General features: G+C 43.1%; 1 protein-coding gene across 6 annotated transcripts in view; it reads left to right on the forward strand.

Annotated features, from left to right (window-relative positions):
* The window catches only part of Cobl (cordon-bleu WH2 repeat protein), a 227,255-nt gene that overhangs the window by 62,731 nt on the left and 144,922 nt on the right, over positions 1 to 19,602 (forward strand). For all 6 annotated transcript variants that reach the window (XM_021210378.1, XM_021210380.1, XM_029544956.1 and 3 more), the window contains exon 2: positions 15,678 to 15,881. In XM_021210378.1, coding sequence (XP_021066037.1) covers positions 15,678 to 15,881 — 204 coding nt within the window. The remainder of the gene's footprint in view (positions 1 to 15,677; positions 15,882 to 19,602) is intronic.

The following is a 19,602-nucleotide window of genomic DNA, read 5'->3' on the forward strand; positions in this document are numbered from 1 at the left end:
TTAGTTCATATTGTTGTTCTACCTATAGGGTTGCAGACCCCTTCAGCTCCTTGTGTACTTTCTCTAGCTCCTCTATTGGGGGCCCTGTGTTCCCATCCGATAGCTGACTGTGAGCATCCACTTCTGTGTTTGCCAGGCACTGGCATAGCCTCACAAGAGACAGCTATATCAGGGTCCAGGAAAGTGTATTTTATTCACTTTAAGGTCTTTGCTTTTTAAAATAGAATTGTTTTAACTGTCAGGAACTACTAAAGAGTTACAGATTACCCTGTCAGAGTGCCCAGTCAAAGGAATTTGGTTGCCTGAGATTAGCATGTTATAGCCAGGCACTAAGATGAACACTTTGCTTCATTTCTATTTTGGTTTGAGAGGTTTGTATAGACTACAAGAATCTTGATGTGTGTATGTGTGTGTGTGTATGCATGCACGCGAGCACGCACGCATGCACGCATAATAACCTATAACCTGATGATTTGATCTTTTGATAGTATCCCACATTTCCTGTATGTTTCTGTCCTTTTCGAGACAGGGTTTCTCTGTGTAGCCCTGGCTGTCCTGGAACTCACTCTGTAGACCAGACTGGCCTCGAACTCAGAAATTTGCCTGCCTCTGCCTCCCAAGTGCTGGGATTAAAGGTTTGCACCACCACGCCCACACCACCACTTCTGTCCTCTTTATCACTGAGTCCTAATATTCTGTCTTCTGAATTCATTTTACTTGCAAGTCTTTCTTCTGAGTTTTCTAGTGGGATATTGAATTTTTCAATTCTACTTTTACTTTAGCCTGTGTTCTGTTCAGGGTTTCTATCTCTTTATTAAATTCCATTTTCAAATCTGGAATTACCTTTACCTTCCCATTCAGCTGTGTATTGGTATTTTCTTGGACATTACTCAAGCATTTATTATTTTCTTGGAGTTCAATGAAGTATTTTTTTCCTATTTTTTTAAACTCCTTGAATTCTCTGATAACTTTTATTATTCTTTTAAATTCTGTGTCCTGGATTTTATCCAGGTATTTTCCATTAGGAAACATTTCTAAAGAACTAGTGGGTTTGGTGGCAGACCTGCTGTTATGGCCATTCCTATTGTTTTTGCCTTTGCAATTTGACCTGAGTGTGTTGACACTTTTGGTTGTAATATTCTCATCTTCTTTAGATTGATTCAGCAGGAGATGCATGACCTGAGCTAGGCCAGGTAAGCTGGGTAGATAGGCTGTTTAATTGGACTCAGGGCAGATGGCTCACGAACCATGTGTCTAGAGCTAGCTCAGGCAAAGGAAATTCACAGATGAAGAAGGTTCATGGCCACTGGTCTAGAACTAGGCTTAAAGATGGGTTTTCAAATGGTAGAGGGTTGTGGTAAGGACAGGGAGAGAAAGAAGTTACTTACCCAGGAAAAGTGGATAGTGCCCAGAGATGTTTCACAGGCTGCAGGGTCTGGAACTGATTTAAAAGTTTAAAGAACAGCCAGGAAGGAGTGGGAGTTGTTGGAAGGAAACTTTAAAGACAGGAACACTCCCTAGGCTTACAAAGATGAGGATATGAGTCTGGATGGAGCCTTACTTAGCCCGTGGGACAAAATGTGTCAGTTTCCAGTATGGCTCTGGTCCGCCGCTATGTGAGACTGTGCTGTGCACACACTTTGCCAAGAGCATCCATGTACCAGATGTCAGGATCGGTTACTCTATATATCTCACCCTTCACCTGGGCAGTAGGAGTTTTGGTTCCTATTTGTAGTAGGTAAGAACTCTTGAGTTGCAGGAAGCCTGCTGGCAGGTAGCAGATGTAAAATGTCTATACAAATAGCTCTTGTTCAAACTCCCCCCATCCCTCACAAGTCTTTCCCATAGTACTGTCCAGAATGTAAGTGTGTATCAAAGAAAGGACTTGAGTATGGATCTCACCTGTGTTGGCACTAAATAAGAGAGGGTCTAGGCCAGTGGGTTCTCAACCTTCTCAATGTTAAGACCCTTTTATACAGCTCCTCATGTCGTGATGTCCCCCATCATAAAATTATTTTCTTTGCTACTTCATAAATATAAATTTGCTACTGTTATGAACTGTAGTATACAAATCTGATATGAAGATGGCCTTAGGCGACCTCTGTGAAAGGTTCATTTGACACACACACACCCCAGGGGTTGCAAACCACATGTTGAGAACCACTGGTCCAGACTGCCAATCATAAGGTGCTTTGTTCAGGAGATCCTTCCCTGAGTTCTTCATGGCTTTGTTGACCAGGAGAGAATGAACCTTGTAGTTGAGCCCACTATATCCCCCTCTCTATTGTTTAAAACTTGCTCTTCCCAGAGGTAGCTCCTCTTCTCAGTCTTGAGTCTGTTCTCTGGTCACTCCTCCAGCTTCTCTTCTCTGCTCAGCTCTTCAGTGTCCAGTAGATATGAATGTCTCTTCTTCTTGATTCTTGGGAGATCTCATGTTTCCCTGTCTGATAGCTATTCTTCTCTACCATAATTGCTCCAGGTCTGAATCCCCATTCTATTTCAAGTCACTTGTGGACAGGAACTGGGTTTCCCAATTTTTAGAATGTCCCATCATCATTGTGAAGACAGCAAACTTCACAGCTCCTGTGTGGGTTGCCATAAAAGACCTGTGAGTTTCACTGAAATGGTAGCTTTCTTGGGGGACCAAACAAAGACTGAACCATTGCTTACACGAGAAAGGTAACACCCTTGAGAAAGGAACAGTTTTTAGTTTTCCTGTATAAGGAAGGTACTAGGTGGAATTTTGGCACAGCCCACAGAAGTCCTCTATCAGAAGAGTTGAGGGAGTAGAAGATGAGACTAGATAAGGCCTGGGTGGGGGCCATTCCTGGAACTGTGCTGGGGAAAAGTGGAGGGAGCTGGGTAAGAGGAGTGCCATCCCTGCCCAGTTGTCTGGATAACCAAGTCTGTGGCTCACCTACTTGATAGCTGGGGAGTGCAGCAATTTCTATAGACCTAATCTGATAGTTCTGCTGCACTGGAGAGGGTTGTCCTTTATAATTGAACACACAGCTTTGGGACACACACACATGTGGAGTGGTGAGAGAGACGTGTTTTGTAAGGCTTAGAGAATGATCCATGATAGTCATAGGTAGGGCTTTAAAAAGTACATAAATAAGTCAGAATAACAGAATAAGTAGTAAGAGATAGCAAGCAGTTGTCAGATCAAGTGTTCAAAATATCCAGTAAAAATCAATTGGAGAAGGCTCCTAGAGGCAGTCATTGATGGTTACAGGCAGAGTCCTGGACAAAGAAAAGCGTTACCTTAGATAGAACTTCTAAGTAAAATAACAAATAGTAGCTGAAAGGTCATACTGTCAAATCACAGGTTTACACACTTTCTGCAGAACCCGCCTAGGGAAGCCCCATTAAGGCCACTAGCTGGGAGTTGCCCATGGCAGGGCACTGTAAAGACTACTGGCAAGGGAATTACTGAGACCATCAGCCAAGGACACTCCCTATCTATCCCATGTCACAACCTGGGCCATGGAGGTAGAACTCTAAGGGGAGGGAGTCAAGAGCAGGAGCAGTAGCTTCCCCAGCGAAGCTCCACAACTGGGGTCTGGGAGTCACAGTAGGAGTAGGAGCTTTAGCTCAGGCTGCAATTTCACCTTCTGTGATATGGGGCCATTCAAGTAGTGCATAGAACTTGCCCAGATAGCTTCCAGGACCAAAGAGTAACAGAGACATAATAATTAGTCCTGTAGTTCAACCTTCCATAATGCTAGTGTCCCCTTCATCTCCAGGTTCCAAAAAATCTAACCTCCTGCCCCAGAACTTCAATCTGGATAACAAGGTATACTGAAATAACAAGCCAATTTAAAATTATGTCCTCCTGAATATTTATTTAACTTCTTCCCAGGCTACTTGACCACTGTCACATCCTCTGAAGCTACAAAGGCAGTCATTGCAGTCATAGGATTAAATACTAGGTAATTAGAAAACCACCCGAAACAAACCATGTAGCATGTAAGTATAAAAATGGAAAATAAGCCACAAGAGGGAATGACAAAAAATAAATATAAGCAGCAATTAGGCTATTGAATGCACCAGAATGATTTTTTACAAATCTAACTGAAATGAAATCCATCAAATTTGGGAGGCATAACCAATTTCTAACTACTTGTGATCATCATATTAGCCCCAGAGGAGATATGCTGGCTGGCTGGGCACTCATTTTAGATCTAAACAACAATAAAATGAACAGTTCTCACGTGGATCAACCAACAGAGCTGACGAGGGTGGGAGAAGTCAGTGTGTCTGTTGTCTCAGGCAGAAAAGAATGCCACTGAAGAAGTCAGGAAAATATTGAAGATGGACATTTGCTTTCAGTAAGCCACCACCCACCCCCATCAGTGGGAAAAAAAAGAACAGAACTGTATCAAATTCCTTCTAGCTAAGTGTGAAGAAAAGAACCAAGTGAAGTAGGAATCTTGAGATAAAGATGTCAGAGCCAGGAGTTCAATAGGAAGCCTTATACCCTGAAACATTGTGGCTCCCCACTGATAAGCCAGCTCTATTTCTATTTACTTTTTGTAAATAACTGAAAAGCGGGGAAATCTGACTACGCAGCTTTCCACACAACTAATAACTGATAGGAACTGAGCAGAACTCAGAGCCGTTCTCAGGAAAGTGAAGCCAGCTCCCAGCACCTGGGGCTAGGGCCTCGTATGGCACAGTGATTCAAAGAAATAAATGTCTACCTGGTGCCCTCATGCCCATGCCCTACAGAGACTGCCTTGTTTCTAGGCCTGCGAACAAACTTTTGTGTATTTGTTCCCCAAATAGCTAGACCTATGTGTAAATGGATCTATAATGTAACCAAACGCCGTATACTCTTATTTCTGTTGTTTTAAACAGAGTTTCCACTGCCCAAAATAGGCACAGCATACTTTTGTTTTGTTTGCTGAGCGAGGCATGCTATCATTCAGGATACCAGGGGCAGACAATGTGAAAACATAGCAACCCAGAGTCACTCTGATTCCATATGGACATTTTCTGAACCAAGACCCAAGTGTTGGGTGCCCTTTAATTCTCTGTCGAAAATATGACACTTGATAACCTCACTGTGACTGTGTCTCAAAATAGGGACTGGGCCTCACAGCAGATGTTGGGGCTGGTGAAACCTGAGCTGAGTGGCCCAACAGGCTCTGTGGGAACAGGAAATACAGCCTCTCTGGCTCTTTGTCTACCATCTCAGAATTCCTGCATCCCATCCTTAGGACTCAGAACTGCCCAGAGTTGCTTTGGACTCCAGATCTACACACTCACTTCCCAAACACCTGCAACAAGAAGTCTAAGCCAAGATCACCACCAATAACAACAACAACAACAACAACAACCCTTGACAACAATGATGCAAGCTCTGTCTCATTGGACTTGTTTGCCTAGTGAGAGGCTGGTATCATTGAGATTGACGGATCAATTGACTGGGGGTTGGGCATGGGCCTGTGAGAAGCATTTAGCTTCTCAGGCCTGTTAGAGTGGGGAAGGAAGAGAAAGGGACAGATACTGTTTAATGGCTTTTAAAAATACTTTGTTGTGTTTCCTTGTATGTAAGATGCTCTGCACTCCTGCATGCTAGGGGCCATTGTTTCTGAGCTCTTGTGCTACTCCAAGCCTGATTGTGTGTCCCATCTGCTGACCTCACTATGCCCAAGCCCTCCATAGGTCACCGGGAATCTCACCTGTTTGTGGGGTGACTGGAGAAGCACCAGGTGAAGAAGGCAATCTGATGCCCTATCTTTTCTGTCGTGTGTTACTAGGGGCCAGGACACTTATTACTGTGGCCCAGGCTCCCCGATGCAAGCCCATTCCTAGTGTCTGTATATGGGATTCTGAGTTAGCTCTTAGGTTTCAGCAAGTATGTAACATAGACTGCTCCATTTTTGCACTGTGTTGCAGGACATATCTGAAGGCTTAGGCACCAGAAACTGAACATATTGGCTGTGGACTTTGCAGATTAGATTCCTGCAGTCTTTACTTGATCCCCATCATACGGAGGTGAAGGAGAGGCAGTAGCAGGGTATATTGCTGGGGCACTCATGTTCCTAATGGTGCAGAGATTTGAGCCCGGTATTAACTTTTCCCCAGTCACTTCCTCGGGGTCTTATTTCTCTGCCCCCTCCCTCTGTGGGACACCTTCACAGGCCACACCATAACTCTGTTCTTTATAGCTTCACTCCTTTGTTTACCCACTCAGTGGAAGCTGGAAGGGGATCAGCAGAGACTGAGAGACCATGAAGGGGCTCCCCCCACCCCCACGTGTAGCACCACCAAGGATCTTGACATGGATGATGCAGGGAACGATGGAGGTAACACTGGAGTCTTCAGTATAACAGAGAGAACAATCTGGATCTGGCCCAGCAAGGAGTGGAAACTTAGACATTTGTATCATGGAGGATGGCTGGATAGAAATTTTCTAGAGAAGATCCATCTTTGACTTGAAATGAGACTCAGGAGTTGGTGAGGTAGGTGGCGGAGACAAGAGGCAGAGGCTACAATGCTGCTTAGAAAACTCTTGTCTGGATTCCATTAGGGGCTAGGGCACTATAGACTTAGATACTCGTGTGTGTGTGTGTGTGTGTGTGTGTGTGTGTGTGTGTGTGTGTGTGTGTGTGTGTGTATGGGGGCAGGGGTTGTTTCAGTGTTTGTCATAAGGAAGATTAGAGGAGATGGCCTCTCCCAGAGGATGCTAGGGGCCTACTCTGTACTTTCCTAGGTATACTCTGGAAGTGACCTTGGTCCCCAAGGGTGAGAGGATGATCACAACCGTGGAGGTTTGCCAGCCAGGTATGCCATTGATGTTGGTTACACAGCAGTGTATAGAGAAATACACACAGCAGCCAAAGGTAGAGGAGAGCTGTGGAGGATGGCCAGATTCCCATCAACACAACTGCCTGCTGTGCCTTCATTAGGGTCCTCAAGCCCTTGACTACAGGAGAGCTGAGACCCAAGAGACTCATAGGTATCTATCTGCTTTCCTGTGTTTTCTGCATCAGCAGCAGCTCTTGTGATTATGGGACAGGACTGTGAGTAGAACAGGCTTGAAAAAAATATACTGCTCCTTAAAGACAGGCTACAAAGATATAACAAGTTTCTGGTTGTACAGCTTGGCAAAGAAGAAAACCGTGGATTCCTTCAGGAGAAGTCCTGAGAGATGATATAATAGCTGAGAGATGATAGGAAACAGTGCTATATGCAAATTCAACAAAGCTTAAGCATGTAAGGCTGGCTGGCAATTAGGAGGGCTGACTCATCTCTCCAAAAATACTCAGGCATCTTCCCCACGGGAACGCCTGTGTGCCCACACTGCCAACTCCCAGAGGTTTGCGCACTCTTTGGGAGGAAGAAGCAGGTGCTACCACGCATCCTTAGCATCCTTATTCCATAGGAACTCCACTTTTCTTTCTGCATACTTCCTCTGTTCTCCTTTGTGGGTTTTTTTTTTTAAGTGGGTCTAAATTGGGTGGGGGAGACAATTCCCTTGCTGTCATTCTGCAAAAGGCCTTGTGGACTTTCTGCTGGGAGCACAGGTGGTGAAGTACTGTGTCCATCAGACAACAAGTATCACTGTGCTCCTTTACCAGGCCTGGTGAACCCTAGTGGAATCTGCCCTGTAGCCTCTGGAGGTGCACTGACTATCATAGAAAGCCCATGCTCACTTCTAAGGAGGGTGAGCAAGTCCCCTGGCCTGGGCATGTACACATGCATTGGCCTTTTCTGCTTGTTTCCTTTGTTGAGAATGTTTAAGCCTCAGTAAACTAGTATTGGCTTGTTTTTGAAAGGAGATACTCCTTTTCTGGAATATTCAACAGTACAGAAACTCTAGTTTTTATCTGATCCTCGGAGCAGGAGCTGCTGGCTCAGCCTCAGGGTGGAGTATTTGCTGATAATAAGTCATGCACACTACGGGCTCTTTCTAAACTTACTAGGAGTTGGGAAATAGCTATGAGACTCAGCTCTCAAATGTTTCTCTTTGAATATGTTCCTGATGTCTGGTGAGATATCAACATTCCCATATATACTAGCCCCTGGATTAAGAGGCTGGTAAGGGCTAATTGCTTTTGTTACTATGTTGATAGAGAACCCTATCAGGAAAGTAAATCTTTTTATAGTGAGTTACTGAAAGCTTCCTCCAACCCAGGTCAAAACTAAAATTTTATTGTGAAAAGCATTTCTTAGTTTTCAGTGTGTTTGCTGCGTAAATGAGCCTTCATTGTGCACCTGGAAGAGTGGGCCAGTGTTCTACTCTTACACAGATAAAGGGGGTTCCCTTTAATCTCAAAGAGTAAAAATACTTGTGGTTAAGTAGTGGTCATTGAGCATTGCATGGTCCCAAGAGGGATCATCTCATATAGTCCTCCTGCAAACACCACTTGATAAACTTCCACATTTTTTGTTCTGCTCTTAGGGAAACAGGCCTATGAATTTCAATGGTTTGTCCAGGTAGAGGCACCTGCTGGAGGATGCACAGCATCCGAGAATTTGCTGGGTTGGATCTGACATTTTAGTGACTCTGGAACAATACCTATTACTTGGTTTGCAAGAGGGTGTCCTGGGGCTGACTTCTAAAAGACAGTGCCTTTCTCTTGCCCTGAAATGAGGTGTTTTGTGGGTAAGCTTATATCCCCACAGTCATTGAGAGATGTCATAGACAGCACCTCTAAATAGCTCTCTTGCAGGCCGTAATTTGGATGTGGTTACATGCTTACTCTGGGCCTTGCTTATCTGGATCTGGAATATCTGCTTAGAATTAGATTTTGTTTTAAAACGCAAGGTCAACCATGAAAACGTTGGAAGAAGTTTCCTTACTTGTCTTTTTTCTTTTCTTTTTTCCAGTCAGAAGACAGTCTTGTTATAGAGGGAGCCCTGAATGGTAGGAGTGCTAAGTCCTGCGAGAAGGTCTTATGGGTTTCTTACCTTGGGATCCCTGCCAGTCAGCTTGATTTGCCAAAACCATGTTCACAGGAAGAAGAATTGGTTTACCTTGTTTTTGAAAAGTTTTATGGCTGTGGTTAAAAGTTCCCGACATTATGTCTCAGCCACATGGAGCCTTTGTAGTGGGCATAGTTCTCAGGGGCACTGATTCGGTTTATAAAGCTTGGCCATGGTGTCATTAAAGGATGAATCTGAGTGTGTGCTGGAAACCTTGTCAAAGGGTGGACCTCATCCAATCCCTTTCCTTATAGCTGCCCCCCACAGGGCGCCATTATGCTAAGACAGGGCATAGGGGCTATATTTCTACATTACCTCAGGGTTGTTTGGTTTGCGAATATATTTAAGGCAATGTAGTGTACACAGCAGCTAAGGGAGTACCTGAGGTTTAGAAATAGTGTATCTGGAATTCTGTCATTTTAGATACGTATTTATCAGAATCTTGATAAGCCTTTTGGATCCCCAATGACCTCATCAGAATGGAGAGGGGAAACCTGTCACATGAAGTTGCTGTGAGGATTGGATACATAGTGTTTGGCTTGATGACTGGTTCATAATTATTCAGGAAACAATAGTTGAAAAACAGACTGTTGTGGATTGTAGATGTAGGAGTTGATGCTGGACCTGAGGATTCCCTGGCACCTGACTGTGCTCTAGCTGAGAGTGGGGTTCCTGGAGTCCTTTGTATATAAAGTTGAACACAAGACAGCCAATCAGAGGCGATTTACGGCAATAGCCACACAATGGGGCAATAGTTTCTGAGCTGTTGGTTTTGGGCTTATTACTTTGCTTGTCAGTGATAAACCAGAATGTTGAGGTCCTTGTTTTCTTGGAACAGCTATCTAGAGTTGTGGCAAGTAATTAACACCCAGACAGAACAGAGGCAGCTCATTTTACACTCAAAGGCTTCCTTCCAGGATGGAACAAATATGGGAACCCAGAGACCTCCAGGAGAGAAAGGAAACACCCAGGTGCCTATAGCATAAACAGATTGCTTCATGGTCTGATTGAGAGCCAGGATGTATACGCCAGCTCAACCTGATTCTACTAGAATGTCTTTAGCATCAGCCAAGCAGGGTAGCCAACATGGGAAACGGCAGGAATTACATACTTGGTATTTTTTTTTTTTTAGAGGAATTAGTGTCAGCAAGCCTTTATGTTCTATGTCTGCTGTTCTTGGGTGGCTAAAACACAAACAAACAAACAAACTCTGTGAAACATAAAGAAGATTCCCCTTTAGATGTTGGCCTGGGGGATACAGAGAGGTGAGAGAGGTGGGGATTTTCCCTGTTCAGTATACAGGCCTTGGACTCCCTGGTCCTTGGCCTCTCTAGTCTGGTTGAAGGTCATGAATCTCCTGTGGAATTTGGGTTTGATTTATCTGTCTGCACAGAGACCGAGATTTTCATTCTCTGAACCATTTAACCCATGTTGTCATAAGTCATCTCGCTTTCAGGAAGTGCATTTCAAGCATTCTTCTCTTCAGTAAAAAGCTATCAGAAATAAAATCCAGCCAGGGGCCCTGAACTGATGGGAAAATAGTAAGTACTCAGGAGCTTGGATGGATCTTGGTCCCATGTCATTTGAGTCCACAGCTGATGATCTGGAAATGCTAGAATCATTTTCTTATATAATATACTTTCCACTTTCTAAACAGTTCTTCCTGGGACACATCCAGTGTTCTAACTTGGAGAGTTGGAAAGAAGTTTGGGTTGTGTGCTTATGACTCATCCCCTGACGAACCCTGGATGGACCTACCTGGTGGCAACTGAGCAGCACATGCCCTGGGTGTGCCCAAGACGAGCAGGCAAGGCCCTAGCCCTAAGGAGGTCCTAACACTCGAGCACAAGCTGCATCCACTCTATCATGCTCCCACATCCCTGAATATTAAGTTCTGCAGATCGGCAGTTTGCATAGATCTTTGAGAAGCATCTACATGGTAGTACTTGTAGTTGTTCATAATTGAATGAAGGTGACTCAGGGCATCTGTCGGAACAGCATCTGTTCTCGCTGTGCCTTTCAAAAGTTCAGGAAACTGGCATTTTCTGTTTCTCGCTACTACTATGTTTTATGGAGGACATTCAGTGTAGCTATACCAGTAAGCGCGGAACAGGAAGAACGGGATTCACTTGTCCTAAAGCTGTGTATTTACACTAGAAGCTTCTGCTCCTAATGCACACATCCTTGGCAAACCTGACTAGAAAATATCAGCACAGGTAAATCGTTCCTTGGGGGATGATGAGTCAGGAGGGAGCCAGGCTTGAGGCATCGACGTTCTCCACCACAGCCTGTTTCCTCCATCAGGATCCCTGCCTGTGCCACTCCTTATGCCACTCTGGACCTCACAGGAGGCAGCTTAAAATCTCTCTGCCTTCTCCCTCTCCAGACTCTGCATCCTCGCTGCTTCCTGCAGCCTGCTCATCAAACCCAGCCACCTGTGGTATTAAGGGCAGCAGAGGTAGAAGCGAAATCTCTCCCCAGCCCCCAAAAGGACAGCAGCAGAGGTGTGCCAAAGAGCCCTCGAAATAAGATGCACTTAGATCTGTGAACTTGTTAGGATGGAAAAGTATAACTTTTAGATTGTGGTTAAAAACAAAAAACAAAAAACTCAGAGCATAAAATAGACCTCTTCAACCATTTTCAAGCATGTGATTCACTTGTGTCAAGTTCATTTACATTGCTGTGAGCTCTCACCACCCTCCATGGCTACACCTGTTTCTCTATAGTACCAACATCTATAAAATATCAACTCTATATTCCCTCTTTCCATGCCTCTGGCAACCATTATAAAGTTTTCATCATCATCATCATCATCATCATCATCATCATCATCATCATCATAATAATAATCACCACAAATGCACAATGTGTTTTAAAAGAATAGGGTGAAGGCAGAGTGCCACCAGGCTCATATGGACAGTGCTGCTCCAAACTGCCACCCAGCTGTCAGGGCAGTAGAAGAGACAAAGACTCTAGAGGTGTGGTTGTCTGTATAGTCTGGTGGGGCAAAGATGTGTAGTTTCTCTGAGATGGAAACTCCCTCAGTCATTGGGATGAACCTGCTAACTTGGTTGTATGTTCAGTGCATTATCACATTTCTTCTTTAACAGAATTAACAAAACATTTATACTGTGGCTGTAAAATAGGCTATGTTTCTTAAATATTGACTGACTTTGTATGTATAAACACACGCATGCACACACACACACACACACACACACACACACACACACACACACACACACCCCAGTCTCCTGAGCGAACAGCTCTACTAAAAAATATAACTACTGCCTTCCAGGTTGTATCAGGCCATGGTCAGTTGGCTATACCAGGTAGTTTTTGGGGTATGCTGTGAGGTACAGCCCTCACATAATGTTTCTCACACACCGTGAAAGGAGCCTAGGGGCAGTAGAACTGACTGGCGAAGCATCTAGGAATCGTGCCTGTGCACTTATGAGGGTTTGGACCACTGAGCTTAGGAAATGGTAAGGTGGGTGATGGGCACAGATTGCTTTACATTGAGTGCATTGCTGTAGTACTATGCTCCTGTCATAGTGCTGAACACTGAGATGCTTCCTGCTTGATTCTGTTCTGCTAAATTGGAAAATTTCCTAAAAATTAGAAAATAAACAGTTTTCCTCAGGTAAGCAGCTATGAGAGGTAACTCAGAGGCTGGCCGCTGGCTTGGAGTCGAGACTAATTGATAAATGTGGTTTCATTGTCACCTTTTCAATCTCTAAAGTGGGATTAACAGCTGCCTTTCAAGGAGACTGAATAATATAGTGGTTAAAATTTCAGATGCTGCATAAATTGTCTGGGTTTGAGGGTAGCTCTAATTTCTTATAACACTGGTATAATATTTTATATTATATATTATAGATAACATTTATTATCTTAAGATTGGCACAGATAGGAATAAGAGATAATAACAGTTTTACTTTATTTTTTATTTCAATTTTTTTAAATTGTTTTATCTCATATAGCCCAGGTTGGTCAGGAAACTCACGTATGTAGCACAAGCTGGCCCAGAACTGGCTATTTCCTACGTCAGCCTCCTGAGTGGGGTTATAAGAGTGTACAACTGCTCCTCGACTTTTTGACTTTTATGTCTACAAATGAGGAGGGAATGAATAATAACAGTTAAAATATATCAAAACATGCAAATACTGTAACTCAGATCTTATGGGTTTTTTTTTTGTTTTTTGTTTTCTGTTTTTTTTTTTTTACCTTTTAAGTTGATTTATAACTGCTTGCCATAGCAGACAATAATAACTGAGTGCCATTCCTCAGTCTGTGCTAACTATGGTGGAAACATCTGGAAGTTTACAGCCTCTTCTGGATTCCATTTCCTGCTGTTCACAATTCTAAATGATGTCTTGTATTTTACGAGTAACACATATTACAGTAGCAAAGCACATGTCCCATCTGGCATCACCCAGACACTGTCACTGGTCATTGTTTACCATGTATTTTTAGACTGTTGGAAGTCTATTGCTATAATGTATTCCTCTCTAAAAATTTTTTCCTAAACAAATATTTTGAAGCTTATTTTTCAAAAAAACCCACAAAACAACTGTTTTTGCTCATTGAGTTTTATATATTTTTTTGTATTTTATTTATTTTATTTTTTTTATTTTCTTTATTTACATTTCAAATGCTATCCCAGAAGTTCCCTATACCCCCCCGCCCCTGCTCCCCTACCCACCCACTCCCATTACTTGGCCCAGGCCTTGCCTTGTGCTGGGTCATATAAAGTTTGCAAGACCAAGGGGCCTCTNTTCCCAGTGATGGCCNATTAGGCCATCTTCTGCTACATATGCAGCTAGAGACACAAACTCAGGGGGTACTGGTTAGTTCATATTGTTGTTCCACCTACAGGGTTGCAGCCCCCTTCAGGTCCTTGGGTACTTTCTCTAGCTCCTCCATTGGGGACCCTGTGTTCCATCCAATAGCTGGCTGTGAGCATCCACTTCTGTGTTTGCCAGGCACTGGCATAGCCTCACAAGAGGCCGCAATATCAGGGTCCCTTCAGCAGAATCTTGCTGGCATGAGCATTAGTATCTGGGTTTGGTGGCTGATGATGGGATGGATTCCCGGATGGGGTAGTCTCTGGATAGTCCATCCTTTCATCTTAGCTCTAAATTTTGTCTCTGTACCTATATCCTTTCATGAGTATTTTGTTCCTTATTCTAAGGAGGAATGAAGTATCCACACAATGGTCATCCTTCTTGGTTTTCTTCTGGAGTTTTATATTTTAACTGTTGGTCCTAATAGACTATTTTTAAATAATTAATTAATTTTATTGTCCTATTAGTTATGTATTTAATTTATTGATTGGTAAGTGTCTGCCATTGGTAATAATCTGCAGGTAATTTGTCTGCCATTAGAAATTATGCCATCCTATTACAAGCTTCTTGAAAATAAATTTCTAGAAGTCTGTCTGGTATCTTTGAAACCTCAAACCAATATACTCACAAAGGTCAGCAGGGCAAGAGTTCAGGGTGCATGGTGGGCTCTCATTGCCTTTGTGTGGGTCTGGCCCTGGCACTGCAGGGTGGGGAGGAAGCAGGTAGGAGGGGCATTGGGGCGTCAGCTGGGTGGGTTTCTGCCTCTTCCTGACAATGCATGAGTATGGGCCTTCAAGTGAGCTCCAAGTCAACCTGGGCTGCAAGATATTTTAAGATCTGGAAAATAACTACTGACAGGATAGGCGGTTGTTAGGTGAATTGTGAAATTTATAATAACAGATCCCAGTGAATGCAAAGTGCTCCTGTGTAAATCATGGCTGCTGTCATAATAAAAGACACAGCGTCTTTAGAAATTAAGGCCTTAAAATATAAATTAATGTGTATATGCTCACATGTGCACATAGTTTTATATATGCTTATCTATACATATTCCTATATACACGTATAGGCATGTACACACATATATATACACATATGCATGTATTCAATATGTAAAGTGCAGTGCCTATGTTAGTTGCTTTTCCTCACTATCTAGAGTGTCCATCAGGTGAGTGTCTTGTTGACAGGGTCTGGGACATTGCCTCCTAGGTTAAGTGAGCATTCAAGCCATAGTTTAGGCTTGAATGAAGCCTAACTTAGTTAAGGTGAAAATGAAGACAAGGGGTTTATATTAGGGTGCTACAACTCGCATCCTTTTGCTGCCCACAGCCACATCCATGACATTGTCTGTAATGGTAGTGTCACACTGAGGGACTTTCTGGATAATGTTAGATGGATAATTTAGTACCAGAGCATCTAATATTATTGATCCAGATCCTCAGGTCTACTCCTTAGAGCCTGAGCTGGAGAGGATGAAAGCAAGAACTTTGCAAAAATTTTGAGATGCCCACTCACTTACTGGTGGTGAGCCAGCATGTATAATCCCCAAAGGGCCAGGCCAGCAAAGTCAGATGCACATACTCAACGCCTTAACCAGAGTAGCTAGAAAGTAGGACATGTTGCTTCACATGGGGACCACAGTTTTAGGATTTTCTTTTTAAAAAAAAAACTTTCAAAAATGCTTCCCATGGTGTTTCTTTGAACTGGTTTGGTTTTTACTTGTTTGTGGAAGATATTATCTGTTAGTACTGGAGACTGTTGACATACTACTTTCAAAGGACCCCGCAGCTCTCAAGGTATTTCTGAAGCAAACCATAAATGCTTTCGAGGACAGATCATTCGGAAGCAAGCATAAAACCCCCATCTTAGTGTTTCTGTGTTATCATTTTCAAGAAGGAAGATGAAGGCCCGTGCTCCACCACCTCCTGGAAAGCCTGCTTCCCAGAATGTCCACAGCGAACAGAAACTGCCCCATGATGCCACACCGGGATCCCAGCAAAGCCTGGTCTACATGAAGGAGGCACTGCAGAACAGTACCTTGGACATCACTGTGGTCCTGCCCAATGGACTGGAGAAGCAGGGTGTGGTTAGTGCAAGGTAAGATCCTGGCATCTGGGTGGAGCTTCCTGTGTTCCTTCTCAGGAGTGTGGGACGAGAAGGAAGGATGGGTGTGGACGTGCTATACTTATATTGAATTTGATCCAGATTAGAATGTGTGCTATAGATTGGTGCAAGACCACAGGTAGTCGATCCAACACAGTCCCACAGGGAATACTGTGGGCTGACTGGCCTAGCGAGACTCTCTGTAGTCTTTATGGGATCCAAGCCTATCCCAGTAGAGTTAGGGCTCAGAGTTTGTAGGGGCATATACATTTTCAAAATTATTGTATGTGAAAATTAAACACTATGCTGATGAGTATTGCTTCCAGCTTTGGTACACCCATGACTGGAATTCTTGTGTTCTAAGATATCATGCCTTTAGTTGTAATAGGCCATATCATATTGTATTTGAAATAGTGTAAAAAGTTATTTTTTTAGCAGGGTTCCTCCTTGTAGCCATTGTCCTATATATATATAGGACAATCTTCACATTAGCATCAAAGGAGGTGTTTGGACTTGAGACCGTTCCCTTGTGGCATTTCCCCAGGCCCAGCTCAGAGACTGGGAACCTTAAGAGTTTCTGTGTATGTTTGTTTATTTTATAGAACAGTGACTACATTCTCCTCACGTTTCCCACAAAAACCTTATAATGTAAGCCGTATATTATACTATCATAGTTTAAAACTGATTTTGCAATGCATGCCATTCTACCAGTAAATGTATAGTTATGTTTTATACTTTTTTCTAGTTGATATTTACTGCTTTCTCTTCTCTTAGAATGCAGCATCTGGATAATAATTCACAAATTTTGCTTGACAAGCACAAGGAAAGGTGGAGTTCCTCCTAGAAAGTAAAAATGTTTCTGGAAAATGCTTTCAAGTGAATACATTGTGCTTTCTCTGCCTTCAGTCCCTTTTTCCCTATAGAGCAGAAGTTATCGCCATGCAGTTCTGAAAGATTGCAACCAAGACTGCTGAGAGCCTTATCAATTATTCAGATAACATTCTCTTTCTAAGCAGGAAAGCTTAGTGGCTGGAAGAGCCCTGTCCCTGGGCTTTTCACTGTTACAGGCGAGGTCATGCTTCACCCTTTAATAAGAAGTGGGCTGATATCAGATTCCAGACTTTTATTCATTTTTCCCCCTTCCCCTTAAGCAGTAGTTTTAGCAAAGAGCATGCTCATCTTGCCCTAAAGTACAGTTTATAAAATATAGCCAGTCCTGAACCATGTATTTCCTGATGGAGAAAATGTGCTAGCCGCTGAGTGCTTATGACCCCATTCTGCAAAGCATAGTTGATTTTTTTTTTTTTTTTTGAGTTGCTCTTGACTTTAGAAACACAAATAAAAGCCCCTATCTGTTTTAAATATTAAGACATAAGGATCGGTCTTGGAACTGTTCCTGACTAAGGAAGAGGGCTTGGCAGGCCTTTAGGAGTGAGGTTACCAGCTCTCTGCATGGAGGTTGGGAAGGAAGCCAGCAGCCCCATTGCTTTAATTAGGAGCACAAGGGAAGAGAGTATCTTTGAAGACATAGTCCCCTCCTCAGCCCCGGGGGAGCTTCATAAAAGGCTCTTAAGTGTTGACAGTGTTGGGCTGTGTCATCTTAGTGTAGAAAATTAGTCACATCCACATTGGTTCACACAGCTAAGGCACATCTGGCAGAGAAAGGCCAATGTTTCTTTTTGCAGAATTGAGGGAATCTCTCCCAGTCTTCAGTCCTGTAATTCTGCCCCTAAAACCTAAACACCACAGAATAGACAAGTTCATACCTGTGTAGAGAATTCCAGGTCACGAGCCTTGTAAAGCAGTGTAAGGACTTGCACTTCCTTGTTATTAAGCCTATAAGAGAAGCCATAAAAAACAACTCATTATTTTAAGAAAGGAGTTACCATACCCAATTTTCCTCATTCCTCCCTCCCTCCCTCCGTCCCTCTCTCCCTCCATCCCTCTCTCCCTCCCTCCCTTACATCTAATAAAGGAGAATATTTTTTTTCTGTGAAGAACTAACAAGATTAAAGGTCTAGCATTTAAATTACCAAGCCTTACCATTGTAGAAAGGGAGAGGGGTGTTTTCAGTGGTGCAAAGCTTGGTAGAAGGTACTGTGCTTGCTTGGATAATAGTCATAATCATTTTTGTGGGTTCCTGATAGATTACTAAATATGAAAATATTCACTTATCCATTGAACAAACTAAATAATAAATTAACTCTGGACGGCTGGTATCTCAGCCACACGGGAAAGCAGAACATTCGCTGAGCAGCCCTCCTGCTAAGCATGGAGGTCTGTGTTATAGAGTCTAGACTCAGGAGAGACAGAGGAGGCTGCATTTGCAGTGGATCTTCTGAAACCTACATAAGTTATAAGAAATCTGGCTTCAGAGTACTAATTTTCTTTAAACACGAAGAAAAACAAACATATTAAAAGTGGCAGGTAAAATTTACATGACTTTTAAGACATCCCAAATTAGTTCCTCAAGGGTAATTAGGTTGGATCCAAGTCTGCCACAGTCATGCACTAAATGAGCAGCATGTAGAAGACACTATATCCCTCTCCTATAATCTGGATACGGAATACTATAGACCAGCACTTCTCAGTGTGAAGGTTGCAACCCCTTTGGGGGTGGAATGATCCTTTCACAAGGATTGCATCAGATATCCTGCATACCAGATATTTACATTACAATTCTAACAGTAGCCAATAAAATCAGTAAGTAGCAACAAAAAAAATTTTATGGTTGAGGTCACAACTCGGGAAACTGTCTTAAGGTATCGAAGCATTAGGAAGATTGAAAACCACTTCTGTAGACTCTGAGGAAAGGTAACCACTAAGATAGAGGTTAAAGACAACGAGGACAGAGTTTTAAAAGGGAAAGAGTTACTGTGGTCAGAAAAGGGATACCTTCAGGGCATAACATGTCCACACCTGCTCAGGTAACCCACATCATGTGATGTCATTACTGGATAGGACAGACACCAGGTTTACTTGGACTCCAGGGTTTAGCTTATCTCCTCTCTTCACATCAAAGATTCCAACCAGTTGTCCCTTCGGATGGTTTAAAGTTTAAAGTTCAGTTGCCATAAGAGGGCAGGTTAGCAACATGCACCTCTCTGTAAACCCAATAGTTAGACAATTTATAGGCAGGCAGCAGATGCAAGGCCTTGACAGACCACGTCTCTGGCATTGCGTTCCATTCTGCTAGCTCTAGCATATGTTAACCAGGACCTAGGCTGTCTCAAAGCTGGATTCTTGCTTGAGATTTCAGCTCAAATCTGAAGTCTTGCATCTGGCCACCAGACCTCCCTGTCTGTGGATCTATTTCTGGTTCTTGACCATGCTGGTGTTTTGGATATGTTCTCTGGTGAAGATCCTCAGTAGCGACTGTCTGCCAAGGACCTTGATTACATGTTGCCTTGCCTCTCAGATGCCACATGAACCGGTCAGACCAGACTTTTGGAATCTGCATTGACCTCTTTGTATGCCTCACCCATATGCTCTGGGGCATATGCTGGCCTTGGTCCATACAAGAAACTAGGACACATTGGAACACTTAAGATGTGGCCCTGCATACAAATTGTTTATTTTAAGACCGTCAGGATATACCTGTAAAAGCAGTTGGCATACTGGTAATAAGGACACATGCTCCACTATGTTCATAGCAGCCTTATTTATAATAGCCAGAAGCTGGAAAGAACCCAGATGTCCCTCAATAGAGGAATGG

This window comes from Mus pahari, chromosome 13, assembly GCF_900095145.1.
Source record: "Mus pahari chromosome 13, PAHARI_EIJ_v1.1, whole genome shotgun sequence".
NCBI classification, from domain to species: domain Eukaryota; kingdom Metazoa; phylum Chordata; class Mammalia; order Rodentia; family Muridae; genus Mus; species Mus pahari.